General features: G+C 58.8%; 1 protein-coding gene across 4 annotated transcripts; it reads right to left on the bottom strand.

Moving 5' to 3' along the window:
- Positions 1-1,364: 1,364 nt before the first annotated feature.
- HPN (hepsin) lies at positions 1,365-16,932 on the bottom strand. 4 transcript variants are annotated; one of them, XM_079118586.1, is made up of 13 exons: positions 16,768-16,932; positions 16,161-16,230; positions 10,934-11,035; positions 10,811-10,852; positions 6,299-6,428; positions 6,107-6,229; positions 5,964-6,004; positions 5,496-5,661; positions 5,218-5,408; positions 2,534-2,629; positions 2,210-2,352; positions 1,896-2,060; positions 1,365-1,695 (listed from the first exon to the last, which is right to left on the bottom strand). In XM_079118586.1, the coding sequence occupies exons 2-13, from the start codon at positions 16,174-16,176 to the stop codon at positions 1,657-1,659; spliced, it is 1,254 nt and encodes a 417-aa protein (XP_078974712.1). In that variant the 5' UTR covers positions 16,177-16,230; positions 16,768-16,932; the 3' UTR covers positions 1,365-1,656. The 4 variants fall into 4 exon arrangements, with proteins under 4 accessions (XP_078974712.1, XP_078974710.1, XP_078974709.1 ...); XM_079118584.1 differs by lacking the exons at positions 16,161-16,230; positions 16,768-16,932 and adding exons at positions 13,178-13,216; positions 14,869-15,863 and having other exon boundaries at positions 2,534-2,602; XM_079118583.1 differs by lacking the exons at positions 16,161-16,230; positions 16,768-16,932 and adding exons at positions 13,178-13,216; positions 14,869-15,847.
- Between the last annotated feature and the right edge of the window lie 1,104 nt (positions 16,933-18,036).

Raw genomic sequence — 18,036 nt, 5'->3', positions numbered from 1 at the left:
GACGGTGTGCGGGCTCTGTGAGCTGAGATACAGGGCAGGAGACTCCACAGGCAAAGCCATGCTGGGAAACAACCTCGCTGAGGCTTGGGGGTCAGGGCTGGCTGGAGCATTTCCCAAACAGAGGTTCTGGTAGTCCCTCCAAGGACATTTCTTGGGTCCATTTATACTTTAGGAAGTTTCCTGGGAGCTTGAGGTTGATGGGTGATGACTTGTAATTTTTATCTTTTAAAGTCATGAGAAATAGGCACCCAGTGGACGCATTATTTCTGCTGGGTTTTAGCAACTCTCGTCGTCTCACCATGTACGGGCAGCAGCGCCCCCTGGTGGCCATCTGGGCCACCACAAAGATCTGCAGATGCTCCAGAGAAGTGTGCGTGTGTGTGTGGGGGGGGGGTGATTTTGTGTGTGTGTGTGTGTGTGAGAGAGAGAGAGAGAGAGAGAGAATATCATGTGCTCAAAGTGGGGCAGGGTTGTCCCATTCCAAGAAAAGGCGTGACCTGACCCCAGCCCAGATGGATGAAGAGGCCAGGGCTTCAGGCCGTAACCACAAGGCCCGGCACCCCACCTCCCTCCTACAGGACCCTGTTTTGTGTTGGTCCAAGGTAGATGTGTTTTTGCTCTCTGGGCATTGATGTCCACTTTTCCTGGAAACATCTCTTCATTTCCCCTTAGAGAATTTCCCATGCTCAGCTCACGTGGACTAGCCCCCCCCCAGTCCCACCCCTGCATCAGGTGCACAGTGATTCGATGAGAGACGAACATACCACCCAAATCTGTCCAATGAGACCTGGGCCTCATTGGGACTTTTTGTTTTGCTGGAGTTATTGGGAAAGAAGCATTTCTTTCCAAGTAGAGCCACAAAGTATCGTCTGGAGTTTATATGGAGGTCTCTGTCTCTGTGTAGGGGAGACTGCTTGGAAATGAAGCTGATCCAATTAAAGTAGATCTGAGAGCAACTGGATCCAGCAGTACCTGAAGTCAGAATGCCCCCAGGGTATTTACATTTAAGTGAACTGGTCAAAATCTTCTCTCCTTTTTGCCATATCAGGGATTGAATTTGGGACCCTGAGCATGCTCAGCAAGCGCTCTACCACAAGCTACATCCCAGGACCTATTTTTATTTTATTTTGACATAGGGTCTCCCTAAGTCATTGAGGCTGGCCTTGAATTGGCAATCCTTCTGCCTCAGCCTCCCAAGTCCCTGGCATTAAAGGTGGGTGCCGCTGTGTCTGAAAGACAATCTCAATTTGGAGGGAACGGGGGCATCGAACTCCCTGCCTTACGAGCGCCAGGCCCTGATTCCTCTCTTCCCTCACCCCAAAATGTCCTCATTGCTGCTGATACTTGCAAACTCAGAGGCCGCATTAATCAAAACCATCTTTATTATTTAAACAGCATCCTGTCATCAGGGGCATCCAGAAAGGAGTCCCCAGAGGGCAGGACAATATTTACACGGGCGGGAGGGTGAGGCTCGGTGGACCCAGGCAGAGTGGCCCCCACGGTGAAGGCAGGACCGTGGAGGAGGCGTCCTTGGGCCTGTGGACTGGGTCCCAGAGGAAAAGCGCTACATCCTGGGCTCAGCAGGACCCTGCCACGTGGGGCGTAAGCCACCCGACCTTGGGCCCTGGACAGCTGCGTGGCCAGGAGCCACCGTGGTCAGAGCTGGGTCACCATGCCGCTGGCCTCGGAGTGAGTCTGGGGAGAGCAGCCAGGCGCCTCTGAGGTCTGAGAGGCTCTCCCCACATTCCACGAGTCGTCTCCCATCCCTGAAGGCTGGGGATGCCTGCTTGCCCCCCAGGGGGCCTCTTCTAGGTGCCCGGCCGCAGTTCCCCGAAGTTTGGCCTCCCCCCGGCCTCCCGCGGAGTCCCACGCAGGTGCCCCACGGGCCGCCTCACCTTTATGGCCTGGAAGATCCACTCCCGGAAGTCACTGACTTTGGTGTAGACGCCCGGCTTCTGGGCCAGGGCGCAGCCAGTGCCCCAGCTCACGATGCCACAGAGCCGCCAACGTGGCGTCCGAGAGATGCTGTCCTCGCACACGAAGGGACCGCCACTGTCACCCTGGAGAGGGAAGGGCAAGCCGGTTGCAGGCCAGGAGGCCTGGCCAGGAGGCCCTCATGCTGAGGCCGGGAGCCCCAGTGCCCACCGCCTGTGTCTCCATCCCTGGGGCGGGCAGCAGGGGCCAGGGGCTGCCCCACACAGTCCCTCACCTGGCAGGCGTCAATGCCACCCTCGGGGTAGCCAGCACAGAACATCTTGGGCTTGATCTGGTTCCCGTAGAAGTCGGGGCCGTTGCAGACATCATTGCTGATTATGGGGACGCGGGCCTCCTGGAGTACCCCCGCCTGCTGGCCTGGGGGGTGTGGGCACGGCTGGCCAGAGCTGAGGGGCAGGCACACCCCCCGCGGGGCACCCACCCCATGACCCCCAGGGCCCCGCACACCAGGGCCTGGAGCCATCCAGCCAACCAGACTGCCCGCCCCACGGGCTCAGTCTCCCTGGTGACAGTGTCCCCGGCACAGTGTACGACTCACCGTAGTACTGCGTGTTGCCCCAGCCGGTCACGGTGCAGATCTTGCCGTCCACCAGGGCCTGGTCAGCGGCTGGGAGACACACGGGCTGGATGTATTCTGTGAGAGAGGCCACACCGGTCCAGCCCCTGCCGGCCTGGCCTGCCCAGCCCAGCACAAACCTGTTCAGCTGCCTCCATGTCCCCTGGCACACAGACCCTTTCCTCTGACCATCTACAGCATCCACAGTGACCCGCCATCCATGAGAGCTCCCAACCTGCTAGGTGCTCACTTCCTTTAATCTCCCATCAGCCCCAAGAGGTAGGGTCACTTTACCCCAGAGGAGGGAAGCCAGGCCAAGGCACTTGACCGAAGTTTCACAATGAATCAATGGCAGAGTCAGAATCTGAACCTAGCTTGGCCCAGTTTCTAAGCCTGTGTTATTAACCATGACCATGGCGGTACCCCCAGCCCAAAGGGTGCCTTTGTGAAGAATCCTGTGTTGAGATGCTTAACTTCCACCCGTCAAAACGATGAATACATAGGTCTATGCCATGAATGCCCCCCGACCCTGAGATGTGGTGCCCTTGTGCAGTGCACAACCTACACAAGTGGTCCTGGCAGCCCTGACTCTTGCCTGCTTGGTGACTTTTCCTGCCTGAGCCTCAGAGGTCTTGGCTGTAAAATCAAAATAATAATCACTTCCCACCAGAAGTTGCAGCAAAAATTTGCTGAAGCATTGAGCAGCATGCCTGGAAACAGCAAGTACTAGTCACAGTAGTCAGTGACAAGAGCAGCAATGACTGCTAGCATTTATGCAGTGTTTGCTGCGTGCTGGTAATTCCCGAAGCTCTTTGCTCACATTAACCCTTTCGATCACCTCGCCAACCTTAAGAAGTTGTTTTATAGATGAGGAAACCGGCACAGTGTGGTGCCCCAGATCCCAGAGTTGGTAAGTACCCGCATCTGTCCCCAAAGCCCCGTGTCCCCTCAAACCCAGCTGCTCCCACCCCTCCCCTGCATCCTCACAGACATGTCCTCATTTCAGTATTTAAACTGCCCCACTCTTTTCGCCAGGAAGAGTGGAAGAAAAGATGGATATCCCTCCCTTAAATGAAAAACGAGGCTCATAGACCATGAAAAAGGTAAGCGGACCACAGAACGGGGCTGAACTCCCTGGCGGCACAGCCTGCGTTCCCTGCAGACTGCCGTGCCTGCAGAGTGGCCTGCGCTCTTCTCTGGGTTTGCCGGCCAGGGCTGGGGCCGTCCACAGGTGGGAAACTGTCTCTGTGAGACGCTCCTCCGGCCAGAGGAATGGGTGAGTTTGCACACATGCTGAGGACGGAGTCTGGGCCAGTGCGGATGCTCGTCGCCACGGGGGTCATCCATCGCTTTACAGCCAGGCATCGTGTAAGGAGGGGTCCACTTCTGAGAAAGGGATCCTCGGGTGACTTTGTCACGTGCAAAGAACACAGAATGTCGCTAATGCAAACTAAGATGCTTGAGGCCACGACCTCACAGATCCACTGTCCTGTGTACAGTCCACCCTTGACCAAAATGATCTTAGGTGGCACACAGCTATCTTTAGGCTCCTGAGAAAGCTGGAACCTGAGGTCTGTTTTTTGTTTTTTTTGGGGGGTTGGTTTTTTTTTTTTTTTTTTTTTTTTGGTACCAGGGATTGAATCCAGGGGTGCTTAGCCACTGAGTCACATCCCCAGCCCTTTTTTATATTTTATTTTGAGACTGGATCTTGCTAAGTTGCTCAGGGCCTCATTAAGTTACTGAGGCTAGCTTTGAACTTGTGATCCTCCTGCCTCAGCCTCCAGAGTCACCAGGTTTACAGGCATGTGCCACCACACCTGGCCAGAGGCCTGTTCTTAATCCAGGGAGGTAAATGAGTGAGTCTTTCTCACCGAGACAAGAAAACACTCCAGAGGACTGTAAAAGGACTCCTAGCTGTCCTTTCCCTGACCGTTCATGCATTCTTAAATCTTACATTTCATTTCACTATCTGAGGCAGCCGCACCAGTGAGCTAAGGGCTCACAGGCCGCACTGACCACCCACTTGGCAGGTGCAAGTCCATGGCTTTGAGCACATTCACAGATGTGCACCCATGACCACCATGGACTTCAGAACACTTCCTCACCCCCAAGGAAGCCTGGGATCCTTCGCCGATCCTCCCGGCCCCAGATTCCCCCCGCCCAACCCTGGCAACCCCTAACCCACTCTGATCTCTACGGATCTGCCTCTTCCGGGCCCTTCATAGGGACGGACTCATGCACAACTGGCTCCCCAGCGTCTCCTCGCCGCGGTGTGAATCAGTCACTTTTTTTTCCTTTTTATGGCGAGAGGTCTGTCCACCGCAGGGCCGTACCCTGTTGTGTTTATCCGTCTGTCAGATGACACACGTGTGGGTTGTTTCCATCTGTGGGCTTCTGCGAATCATGTTGGTGTGGGCGTGTGTGTAGCCGCGCCTCCTGGGCGCCTGCCCCAGGCACGGAACTCGGGCCCAACGCTCAACTCTCCACTTTTCTAGGAACTTCCAGAGTCTTCACAAGTGGCTGCCCCCGTCGCCCAGAGGTGAGGCTCATCCCCCGATCCCCACCAACACCTGGATCACGAATTCACTCTCCCCTGCTCCTGTCCCCTCCCCTGCTTCTGTCCCTGGAGACCCGAAGTCAAGGCTCAGCTGCCCACCCAGATGTACCTGTGAGGGGCAGGGGGCTGGAGAGATGGACCAGGGCAATGTCATTGCTGTTCTCCTCACTGTTGGGGTCTCGGAAAGGCAGATAGCCCCCGTGGTAGACCACAGCCTGCACCCCCAGCTGCAGGCCCTGGGGCGAGGCCTGGGCCACTGCACCCGCAAACACTCGCCATCGAGACAGGACGCGGTTCCTCCTGCCGGGAAACGGGAGGGCAGGGTGGTGGCCAGCCAGGTGCGGCCTCGGGGCCTCTCCCCCGGTGGGTGCTGTGGGGGGCACTCACTCTGGGAAGCAGTGGGCAGCCGTCAACACCCAGTCCCCGGAGAGCAGGGACCCACCACAGAGGTGCGCGCCATCATAGCGCAGACTGACTTGCCAGGGCCACCTGCCCAGGCTGGTGTCCTGGCCGCCCACGATGCGGTCCACGGGCAGCTTCCTGCGGCCACAGTCTGTGGGAGGAGCAGTTGGGGCAGCAGGGTGAGACGGGAACCAGCTCCCCCAACAGGGGTCTGGCCCTGGGGACCTGAGAGCCCACCGCCCACACTGGGGAGTCTGAGGACAGGCAGACCCGCCCTGGTGGACAGAGGGGACAGAGCCCCACCCTGGGCGGTCGGAGGGATGTGCCCACACCCTGGACGGTTGAGGGGAGAGGGCCCCACCCTGGGGGGACCTAGAGGGCCAGAGCCCTGCCCTGGGGAATCTGAGGAGCCACAGAGACAAGCACAGACAGTCATGAGCTTCAGGGTCTCACCTTGGCAGACGGTGGCCAGAAAACGGCCCCTGGGACAGTCACTGTGGGACGGAGACACAGAAGCACAACACGACGCCAGTCAGGGCGGACCTGAGGATCACGAGGCCGAGGACCAGGCCTCCCCCAGCCGCCGCCCTCCTCACCAGACGGAGAGGACGTCCAGCAGCCTCCGGGCCTGCGGCAGCCTGCCCTCGTCCACGCAGAAGAAGCCCGATGTGCCGTTGGCACCCGCCGTCCGCACGTCCAGCTCGGAGTGGGCCAGCGCCCTGGGCAGGGCAGCGGTCAGGCCTGCTCCTCCCGCCCCACCCGCACACCCCACCCGGGGCTCCCGCTACCTGAGGAAGCCCATCTCCTCGCAGCCGAGCCCCGCCACCCTGGCGTTGGAACGCGAGGAGCACAGCAGCCGCCAGGTCCCCTCCGTCTGGTCAAACACGGTGAGCCGGGCGTCCACGGGGCTGGCCTGCACTGCAGGGCGACAGGGCCGGCCGCCTGGGTCCCAGGGTCGCGCTCCTGACCCGCCTCCCTGGAAGCAGCCCCCTGGCCTGTTTGGTCATGGGGTTCCAGCCCCAGCCCCACAGGGCCCATGAGCATGCCCAGGGCGCCGAAGGGCCAGAGGCTAGGGGGCGGGTGGCCGGGGCCCTGGGACTCCTAAGCTGGCTACTGAAACCTGAGCATTCAGGAAGAGGGACAGCCTATCAAGCGAGGTCCTCAGTTTTCCAAAGTGGCTGCACCCTTCGCTCAGAAGTTAGGGCCTCCTTTGCCCCCATGAGGCAAAAGATAAGCTCATGTGGAGGAAAGCTGAGAGATTTCTGGTAACATTTTTAAAGGCCCCGAAGAATCTCCAGAATCAGGTAAGTTAACAATTTCCCTTTTCTTTAGCCAATATTTCATTTTGTCTTTTACAGTGTGAAGGCCCTTGCTTGATACACCAAATTCATAAAACGTCTAAAAAACTATCCAATGGTTTAAAAAAGAAGAAAAGAACAGTCGTGTCTTCTGCGGGACTTGTCAGAGCCTTGAAGGCTAACACGCCTCATTCTCCATCCAGGCAACGTGCATTCACTCCACAGGCCTTAACCAGACACGTGCTCCATACCCAGTGATGATGTGAAACAAGGATGACCGAGAGACAGCGCCCTGGGCTCTGCCATCACCAAGCCACCAAGTCTGGAGATACAGGAATAGAAAAGTGGCCCAACCAACACGTCACCAGAAGCCCTGACACAAGGCACCGCTGAGCCACACAGGAAGGCTGGAGCGAGCTCTGGGGCGGTTGTTCAGTTCTGGGCTGCGGGGGAGGGCAGTCTGTGCTGAGCACTGATGTCCCCAGGGGTCCATCGATCTGCCTCACCCCATGCAGTCAGGGGACCCCTGATAACACCTAAGTGGGGTCACGTCCTCAGGCGTCTTCCTTTCTGTTTACCCAACACTCTGTACGTGCCAGGATCTATTTTAGGCCACGGACAAATCAGATAAAAACCCTTGCCCTGGTGGTGCTCAAGGCCCAGTAGGGGGGAGAGATAATAAACAGGACAAAGAAGTAAAATATGTCATGTGTCACAACAGAAGAAGGGGTCACGGAGACAAAGGAAGCTGACAGGAGGGGACAGGGCGGGGGTGAGGTGGTGCATTTCACTAGGTGGGCAGGGACAGCTTTGCCGAGAAGGTGGCATCTAAAGATCTGAGGGAGGTGAGAAAGAGAGACAAGGAAACAGCAAATCAGGCCAAGGAAACCGCAAGCCAGAGAGCCCCGGGTGCAGGCGGGGCAGGGGCAGCAGGAGACGGGATGGGGCCAGGAGCAGGGCCACTTGGAGCTAGAGGGCCCTGGCCTGGGCGCAGGTTCCTCCGACTGCAGGTGGGGACACGCCTGGGCAGGGGCGTGGGGGCTGGGCCAGGGCGGGCGCAGTGGACTGGAGAAGAGTTCAGGGCTGGACAGGTTTTGCAGGTGGATTGGACAGAGCCTGCTTTGGGATTCACTCCCGAATGGGAAGGCAGGAGAGCGGTCAAGGACCAGCCCACAGGTGTTGGGCCTGAGCCACAGGAAGGATGGAGCTGCTCACCAGCGGAGGTGGGGACCGGCCACCGAGGGGACAGGTTTGTGAAAGGACCAGCTGTGAGCCTCTGCACGCTCTCGGGAGCCCCCGGCACGGCCTGATGGCACCTTCTGGGAGACCCAGTCTGGCCTTCCTCCAAGAGGAGCCTGGTGAGCCCACACCCACGCCCGGCCTAGACCAGGGGAGGCAGGGCTTTCCAAGCACCCTGCCCTGCTGAGGACCTACTGTGTGCCTGGCCTTAGGCCACACACTCTCCCTGCCCCACCATCAACCACGGCCTTACAGCCACAAAGATCACCCCCGTTTTCCAGATGGAGAAGCCGAGGCGGAGAGAGGTGAGCTGCGGTACCCAACATCACCGAGCCAGTGAGAGGCAAGGACAGGAGGTGAAACCAGGCCAGCCTAGTGACCATGTCTGTGTCCATCCCACAGGTCAGGGCACTGAGCCGAGGAGGGCTACATGTGCCCGGGGACACACAGCTAAGAAGCGGGGATTTGAACCCCAGGCACACCGACCCTCTGACTCCCTGCTCCATGTGGACCAGGCCTGTCCCTGCCCTGGCTGCCCTCGCCCATGGCCAGCACTGAGAAGCTTCCTGGACGGTCTGGTGTGATCATGGCCTCCTGCCCCTCTCCTCTGGGTGGTGCCCGCCACTCCCCGAGCTGCAAGACCAGAACGGAGTTGGGGACGGAGAGGCAGGGGCGGTGGAGTGGGGGCGGAGTCTTACTTTTAAATGACTCCTAACTGTTCCAGAAATTTCCAGCAAGTGTGGGGCTTTAGAAAAAGGAATGACTTCCCGGATGTGTGTCGCAGGAGGTGTGGGACGTGGGGGAGGGGATGAGAATACCAAATGCCTCTTCGGGTTATTTTTAAAGCCACTTTCTCACTTTTAAAAGCTTTCTTCTTGTTTATGTTATTTTAAGCAAGGCCAAAAGCATGCTCCGGGTCACCTGGTGTGCCTCCTACGTGGTCTGACAGAGGGGTGAACATCCCAGAAAACCAGGTAGGGCTACGGTGGAGGGGTCCTTTTGTTGTTTGTTTGTTTGTTTGTTTGTTTTGTGATTTCCCAGGGCCTTGGACACACCCAAGTACAACCGAAGGGCAAGGGCACACTGGCCAGAGCCAGGTCTGGGTGGTGACCGGTGACTCTCCCGCTGAAGACCCAGGACAGCCTAGCCCATCTCGGTGACTTATCCTTGCACTTATTTATTAAGCAAAGGTGTCCTGAGTGCCTACTGTGTGCCAGGTGTGAGCACGGGAGGACCCTGGGGGTGGCAGGAAGCAGGCGTCAGGGAGCAGGGGAGCCCCCATAGGCTGGAGCCCAGAGACTGCCGGAGGCCGGGCGAGGTGGGGTGGACTGAGGCCCACGTCCCAGGAGCCCATGAGCCCGTGCGGGTGGGGACCTCACCCTGCGACCCCGGGGGGCTTTCCGCAAGGGCCCGACCTCACTGCTCTGCCAGCTGGCCCACAGTGGCTCCCACGCCACGGGCTTGTTGAGCAAAGGTGCGGTCGGGACCTGGCATATGTTACCCTTTACCATGGCAACGAATTCGGCAGTTCCTTGACACACAATAGAGGGTGGGAGTGACACACAGCGGCCACCCAGGCTGCCTGGGTGCAAGGGGCAGCCCTGCCACCTACTAGCTCTGTGACCTAGGGTAGGTCCCTTGGCCTTTCTGTGCAGTTGGTTCCATACAAACACGGGCACTTGGGAGGACTGAGAGAAAATTCCATCAAGCACGAGGCCTGCGCCTGGCACGGACAGACGTCACTAAGTGCTCACCAGGAGGTGCCACTTAAGTGCTCACCAGGAGCGTGCCACCTAAGTGCTCGCCAGGAGGTGCCACCTAAATGCTCACCAGGAGCATGCCACCTAAGTGGCTTTTTGTGCCTGGAACTCCGTCGTTGCTCTTGGTGTGAACTGAATCCTTTAAGGAACTCAAGGAGGCCCGGGATGTGAAAAGACACCTCCCCAGGCAAGTCCCCCTTTCTTTCTGCTGCCCTGAGGTCACAGGAGGATGGCCTGAAGTTGGCATCAGGGTGGATTCACTCCTCACCCCACAGTTTGTTCCTGCATCTGTTCAGTGCTGTGGCCCTTCACCCTGCGGCCTGCAGACCCGTCTGCATCAGGCGAGGGTGAGCCACTCCTGGCCCCGTCATTTACCAGCTGTGCATCCTCTCTGGTCCTCATTTTCCACATCTGAGAAATGGGCAAATAGTAGCCTGGCGAACCTGGTTCTCCCACCTCCCAGGAGAGCAGGAAGGAGCCACTGAGTTCCCACCGTGCCCCAGGGCACAGAGCACATCTGTGCAACGCAGTGCAGCCCAAGGGAGCTCTGTGATCTGGTGCAAACTACGTGGCTGAGCCTCAATTTCCCCATCTACAAATTGGGGAGAATAACCCCTCACAGGGCTGCGGGAAGAGGTGGTGGAACGGCACGTATGTGAATAATAAAACCCAAAAAAAAGCCAGCACCACTTTTTTCTTCCTGGGAGAGCTGCACTCTGATATTTTCTAATCTCTTTTTAAAAAGGGAGTTTCCAACTTCGTAATTTAATTCCCTCATGCGCTAATGGGTAACTCGTTTGGAGTCCGAAAGACACTGGGTTAGACAAGTGACGTACTTATTAAAACAGTGGCTGGTGCCACAGCTGGCGCTCGGTACAAACGCACTCATTATTAGCGTTTCCGCGTGCATGGGTACGTTCATTCAGAAATACTTTTACGGGGCTCCCTGCTGCCCACAGTCTCCTCCAGGGCTCCCCAGAGGGTCCCAGCCTGCTATACTCACCCGGGTACAGTGGCTCCTGGTCACTCCTGAGTAGAACGGTCACTGCAGAGAAGGTAGAGGTGAGGGCAGGCACGCTGTGGGCTGAGGGCCAGGGGAGGTTAAAGGCACAGGGACAGCTCTCACCGATGGCCCAGGACACTGCTCCGATGCCAGTCACAAGCAGCAGGGTCCCCACAGTGACAGCTGCCACCTTGGGTCCGGAGCAGCCTGGCACAGTCCGGCCACCTGCAACAGACACCATGCTGGGGCCAGTGCCAGGCCTGCCCTCACTGCCGCAGGGTCCAGGCACCGGGCCAGCACTGCCCCGCCCCCAGGGCTCACTTATCGTGCCCGAGCCTGCTGTGCCCTGGGCCCGGTTTCCCAGGGCTGAGCAGTGGGCAGGGCGGTCCCTCCCCGGCCAGGTGGACAACCAGGTGTCCAGCTCCCCAAGGGCTCCGGCTGGGAAGGGGCCACGGCTGGGCCGGTTGCCATGACCCTGCCTTTACCCTGGCCCTTTCCTGGCTCTTAAGGGACTCCTCCTCCCAGGTGACACTGAGCTTTGCCACTTCTTTCGTCACTTTGTGCCAACTGTTCTTGGACCTCTCGCTCCTGCTGACTGTCCCAGGGGTTCCTGGAGCATCTTGGGGTCAGGACTCTGATGTCTCCCCTCTTCCCTGTTGCCTGGAAGTTTGGGGCTCTGCCCCTGGGCATCCCCGAGACCAGACCTCTCTCACAGGACCCAGCTCCAAAATCGAATTCGCCCCCTGGAAGTTAAGAACCCAAGTTTGGAAATTTGCCAGCCTTACTCTTTCCCGGCTGGGCTTGTGGGCCGAGGCGCCGTTTCCCTGAGACCCAGTGTCCTCGTCTGTTCAGTGGGAATCCACCTGCATCCACTTCTAAAAATAACACTCTGAAGTTCTTTTAAATCTTACCAACCACACATTTTACACCATGTGTCAAGCACGGTTCTAAACGAATTAACTATTCAGCCTGCGTATCAGCCACGCGTCATGATGCCCACTTTTCCTACGGCTCAGAGGAGACTCACAGGCCCAACGTGACTCAGCCTGCAAGAGGCAGAGAGAGCTGAGATCTGAACCCTGGGCAGACTTGGGTCCAGGTCTAAAGTCTATAGCCATGAAGCCTCTCACTGAGCCACCAGGCCTGGCATACAGCAAGTGCTCTATACATGCTTCAGAGATCATCAGAATTGTGTGGACCTTGCAACTCCCTTCACCTCTCTGAGCCTCTGTGTTTTCATCAGTAAAATGGAGCTTGATTCCTCTTCTGTCTTACTGAGCATCCTCTGTATCCCTGGCACCGTTCTAGGCTCTGGGAGCAGAGGTCAAGACAGACAGACGAGAGAACAGCTCTCACAGGACGCCACTCTCATGCGTGTGAGCGGGGAATAGGGGCTGGCCACAAATAAACGTGAACCTGATCATTTCCAGATGTGGCAAAGGCTGTGAAGAAAATAATACAGGTGGGGGGACTTCCCAAGGGGGAAGGGGCTCCCTAAGAAGAACCTCCGCAGCTAGGACCAGAATGCAAAGGCAGCCATGCAAAGGCACCAAGGAACAGCATGATGGGTAGAGGGAACAGCACGGGCAAAGCCAAGAGGCAAGAGCAAGCTCACTGCATTCGAGGGCTAGACAGGTCCTGGAGGTGGCAGAAGGGCACAAGCTTGGAGAGGGCAGTAGGAACCAAGGCTGGGGACAGCCAGGAAGGTCTGGTGGTCCCAGAGGAAAGAGGAATTTTATTTCCAGTGCAACAGAGGTCCTGGAGATTAAATGCCAACTTGTCTTCTGGAGATTATAGGAGGACCAAAGAAAAAAGACCACTAATGGCCTTCCATGGGGCTGCCTGAAAGTGCTCCCAGGGCTGCAGGAGCTCCCATGTCCGGGGCAGCATGGCTGGTGAGCAGAGGGCCAGGTCAGTACCCGGATCCAAGCAGGGAGTGGTCCAGGACCTTCCTGTTCGGGTAGCTCAAGAATCTGAGAGCCCGTGGCTCCCCTCCAGGCATCAGGACACTCCATCCCTCCAAGAGGCCCGGGAGCCCGGCCCAGGCCCTGCTGGTTGACCCTGCCTGCCTTCGGGGAGGGGAGGGCTGTGCCCACTCTGAGCTCTGCTGCTGACCATCTTCCTGGTTCCAAGGCAGGGGTGGGCATCCTGGCCTCCAGCAGCCTATAAGTTCGGATATGCCTGCCAGGGGCAGAGGCTGCACAGGACCCAGCCTGGAGGCTCTGGTGCATCTGGGGAACAGGAAGCAAAGCCACCTGTGTCTCCTAGGGTGACAAGAAAGCACCTCCTTCCACGCCAGGACCTTGAATACCTCCAGGACCCCTCTGGTGGGTCAGGCCCCTCTGGTGGATCAGGATGAGTCCTCACCTGGTCCCCTAGTGTGACAGACATCCTTCCTGGGTACGTCTGCTGGGACAAGAAGAATTCTCTTGCCAAGTGAGAGAGGGCACCCTCAACATCATGACCCCTGGAAGCAACAGGGGCCTTGTGCTCAGCGGGCAGGCCTCCCCTGACCCCCACTTCTCCCTGAGACTCTCCACTCCATTTCTCGGGACGTCCCCCAGCTTCTCACAGGAAGGTCCTGCTGCTATCAAAGGTGACATCTTTGAATCTGAGTCTCTCAAAGCCCTCTCGGTAGCTCCGTGTCCTTCTCTTACGTGACCCAAACTTCCCGTGTGAGACTGACCGCTCCTTAGAGACACCACACACACATCCATGTTCCTCTGACCCCTCCAGGGTCTCTGCTCATCAGGCCCCATGCCAGGCTCTCCACACGCCCCCGGAAATCCCAAGTTCATAAGATGGCTGTGAGTTCCTCCCCAACTCTCCTGCTCGCTCCTCCATCCACCTCACCTGCCTCTGTGGCCTCGGTTTCCACTCTCTGTCCCCAGCCCTGGACTTTGCTCTGAGTCCCAGATCGAAGCCCGGCAGCCTCTTAGATGTCTTCCCCTGAAGTCTCCTAGTCTCTTCTCACCTGCCAGGTCCCATACTGGCTTCAAGGTGTCCCTAGATCTGTTCTTCCTCGCAGGTCCTCCCCAGGACTCCGAGGCCTCATCCCCAAGATTGTCCCTCGACTGCAGGACATTTCTTTCTCCCTAAAGTTTGCCAGCTCCCTCAGCCTGGCTTCCTAAGTGACCCTCCTGTTACCCTTCTTTCCCTTCCCTTGGTCCTGCCTCAGTTCAGCCCCATCCAACCACTGAGTTCTGTCTTCCTTCTGGTCTCCCTCCACAGGGAAGCCCAGGGAACCCACCTGTCCCTTCTTAACCTAGAACCATCCATGACTCCCTAGCGCCCCCCAGGATGGAGGCTAAGGCCCGCAGCCAGACATGTCCAGCCCTGGAGGATGTAAGTGTGACTTTTAGCGATTCGAGGGTTGGACGTGTTTCCCAAACTCCCAGACAGAGTGCGGTTCCCCATCAGACACCTCACAGAGCTTCTAAAAGCCGCTGGAACCATAGAACTCGCACTACCAGTTAGAGGAAGGAACCATGACCTCCGGCGCCATCTTGTGGTGAGACCCCGCACTGCCAAGGAATCCAGGGCTCCACCGCAGGGGACAAGCTGGTCCTGCCGACTCACCTCTCTCCCAGCTTCCTTCCATCACCTCTAGAAACACCAGCACTAGCTGCCCGGGCAGTCTGCTACCCACAGCTTCAGCCACCTCTTCCCCTGCTGGCAGACACGACCTACCCCTCCTCATCCTTTGAGTCTCAACTCAGAAGTCACCTCCTCTGATTCCAAATCCCCAGAAGCACTGAGGGCCGGGGCCTCGGCAGCAGCCAGGGCTCTCAGAATCCCACTCTACCGCAGCCCTGTCCTGTCCCGCATGTCCTAAGTCCTTGCCGCTGGTAACAAGGAAGGTCACTGTCATCCTGTTTATAGACCAGGAGAGGAGGCCCAAAGAGGCGCGGACACCAACCCCAGTGACCCAACAAGCAGGACAGCATCAGAACCCTTCAGCAGCTGTGTCCAGACTTGACCACCATGCCCCGCGACTCTCTCCTAGCCAGACCCACCTCCGTCCACTCTGTCCACTGGGTACTTTGTGTTTTTCCTACCTGGTTCACTCACCCAGCCCTGGTAGCTCCCTTCCATCAGATCCAGAAGAGACACTGTCTCAAAGGAGCCAGGCTCTGTTGTCCACCTGCTCAGCCGGGGTGCATGGCACCTTCTCCAGAGTGACAAGGAACCTGGGTTCACTCTGAACCGCAGCTGAATGGTTCGGGTCTGAGGGTCTGAGATGCTATCTACACTGACACTGAGACCCAAGGAGGCCAGAGGTCTGTGCTGGTCACATCGGCCAGTACACCCAGTGCTTCCTCACGCCATGCTGAGGCACACCATCACCATCTCCATTTTACAGAGGAAACTGAGGCCCAGACAGGGGAAGCTATTTGCCCAGGGCCACACAGCTAGAAAGCACTGCTGTCTGGGACTGAATGCTGGTTCCAGGAAGAAGATGTCAACCCCAGCTGGGGTAGGGTTGGGAGAAAAGAATGCCCTTCCAGCTGGGTCCCCAAGTATGGAAGAGGCTGAGAGGGAGGCCAGCTGCCTAGAGCCCTTGAATGCCAACCGCTCTATCGGTGGCTTCTCTCCAGCATCCCCAGGGTGGCTTCTCTGCTCCTCTTCTCTCTCTACCCATCTGGGCTGAGTCCAAAGTCCTTCCTCTGCTCTTTTGCCCACAGAGCCAGGAGGTGGGAGGAAAGTGTGGACTCAGTGGGGGTCCTGACTCCCTGGGACTCTGAAGTCTGCCAACCTCTGTCAGGACAGCTGCCATTCATGGCACGTGGTCCATCCTGATCCCCCATGCCGGTGCCTTATGTGTTTCACGCTCCCAGTGACCTCAGGGAGGGAGTATTGGATCCACACTTGACCAGGGCTCAGGGGGAGGAGGGAAGAGGGGGACCGAAGCCCAGAGAAATGCGTTCAGTTGCACAAGATCACACAGCAAAAAAGTGGCAGGAGCAAATTCAAGTGCAAGGTCTGTGTGTTTGACCTTAACATCTGCGCCCTTAAACACGGCAGAAGAGCAGTGTCCTGTCCCCACCTCAGCCCCCTCCCCAGTAAAGGACAGGCTCAGGGTGAGCTGAGAAATCCCTGGGTGTGAGGGGAAACTGAGGCAAGGTGCCAGGAAGGTCATCCCAGGTAGCAGGAAGCTAAGAGGGTGGTACAAGTACACAGGACACAGTTAATGGTCAATCAGGTGGACGAGGCTGCAGGAGGGGGTGGGAATGGGTCTGGGAGGGGGACCAGAGATGGGGGCTTCCCGGAGGGGGGAGGGTTGAAGAGAGAGCACAGCAGAAGGGCATCGGGCAGAGCCAAGTGGTGGCTCAGGGAAAGGGGGACTCACCCTCCTTCTGGGCCATGTCCCAGCCTCTTGTTAATGATTCCCCGGCTGACCTCCTGGGCCGGGGTGGGACCTGTGGGGAGATGAACAGGGAGGCAGGACCTGGGGGAGCCCAACCCAGTCCAGTCCTGGTGCCCCCAGTCCCAGGCGTTCATCCAGGGAGGCTGGAGGGACTGGGCCCTGGCCAGAGCACGCCATGATCACGGACTCAGGCTGGGCTGGGTTCAAGGATGCGGTCAGCATCTGACTAGTGCCAGGCGGACTCCTGGATTTGCAGGGCTGAGGACCCCCAGGCCTGAGCCTGGGTTGGACGATGAGGACTTGAACCCCTGGGTCTGAGGGAGGAGAGGGCCAGGGGCCTGAATCTCCAGCCCTGGGGAAGCGGGAATTTGGGGGCCTGGACTCCTAGTCTGCACATGGAGAAAACTGGGGTCCAATCTCTAAGTCTGAAGGGAGCGTGGGCTGGAACGGGTGCTTGGGAAGAAGTAAGACAGTCCACACTTGGGGTCGCCGGGAGCCCCTGTATTGGGAGGTGGGCATCAGATTGGGTAGGGGTGAGGGAACCCATGTCCTCAGGATTGGAACAGAGTCTGGGGTCCCTGGTCCTTACCCTGGGGTCCACCAGGTGGGGGAAGAGCCTCGAGATGGTGCGGCTTAGGGTCAGTCTCCAGGCCTGGGCAGCGGCATGGTGGCCCTGCAGCGCAGCGGGCGGCCTGGGAGGCACAGGCGGCGGTGGCGGCGGCGGCAGCGGTGGGGCCTGCTAGGCCGGGCGGCCTCACCTGAGGAGGAGGGGGCTGGGCAGGAGGCGGGGGCAGGGGCGGGGCGGGGCCGGGCCAAGGGATTGGCAGCCCCAGAGGCCACCTGGCTGGAGGGGCCGGCTGACAGGGGCTGGACCAGGCAGCCCAGCCCCGCCTGGACTCCTTTCCAGCGGGGCGCAGGTGGCCCGTGTGAGCCGGCTGGGGCGGTTAGAGGACCAAGGACGGCGACCCAGATCCAAAGGAACCAGATGGAGGGCCCTGGCTGTCCCAAGCCCACCCTGCCCTGCCCATCCCTGCCCCTCACCCCAGTCCCAGCCTCAGCTCCAGCCCTGTCCCTTCCGCTGCCCTCACACCTGTCCACCCCGGCCCCTTCCCTCCGCGGGCATGGCCCTGCTCATCCTCCCGCCAGCCCCCTCCCCCCAGCTGCTTTCCTAAAGTCACGGGGGCTGGTTTGCTTTGGCAGCCTCTCTGCCGCCTGCCGCGGTGACCTCTGGAGCCGGGAAAGTCCTAGATAGGGGGATGGGGCTTAGCCCGGAAAAGCAGCACTGAGTGCTGAGGCCAGGCCAAGTGGCCGGAAGTGTCCAGAGGCAGATACACGCTGTCCCGCCAGCAGCCAGGAGCCGTCCACGTCAGACCCCAGGGCCAGATAAACACCCGGACAGGCCCGGGTCGCCCGCAGCCACCTGCCTGAGGTCGGACTCGCCCCGAACAGTCAGACCACCTGCTCACCCACGCATGCCCTCTGTGTCCAGTCCAACCCGCAGGCCCCAGCCCCAGCCCTGCCCAGAGGGGTGCACCGGGTTAGCCTGCCTGGAGCTGGCCCCTCATCTCTCTCCCTACTGTCCTGTCCTCCCCGGCTCTCCCCGCAACTCCTGCCTCTCTGGAGAGGAACGCGCAGACCCCACAGGGTACCTGCACCCTAGCTTCAGCTCTGCCTCCCTTTGCCTGCACCCCCAAGCTCAAAGCCTCCTCCCTGTTGGATGGGCTCCCTCCCCCCCCCTCCCCTGCCTCTCAACCCCCACTGAGCTAATGACTCCCCTCAGCCAGACATTAATCAAGTACTAAGTGGCTTCATTTGCTCCCCTTCCAATGAATCCCTAACTCGAGTGGCACAGGCCCCA

Source organism: Sciurus vulgaris, assembly GCF_902686455.1.
Source record: "Sciurus vulgaris genome assembly, chromosome: 17".
In the NCBI taxonomy this organism is placed as follows: domain Eukaryota; kingdom Metazoa; phylum Chordata; class Mammalia; order Rodentia; family Sciuridae; genus Sciurus; species Sciurus vulgaris.
This window is presented reverse-complemented; position numbering and strand designations above follow the sequence as displayed.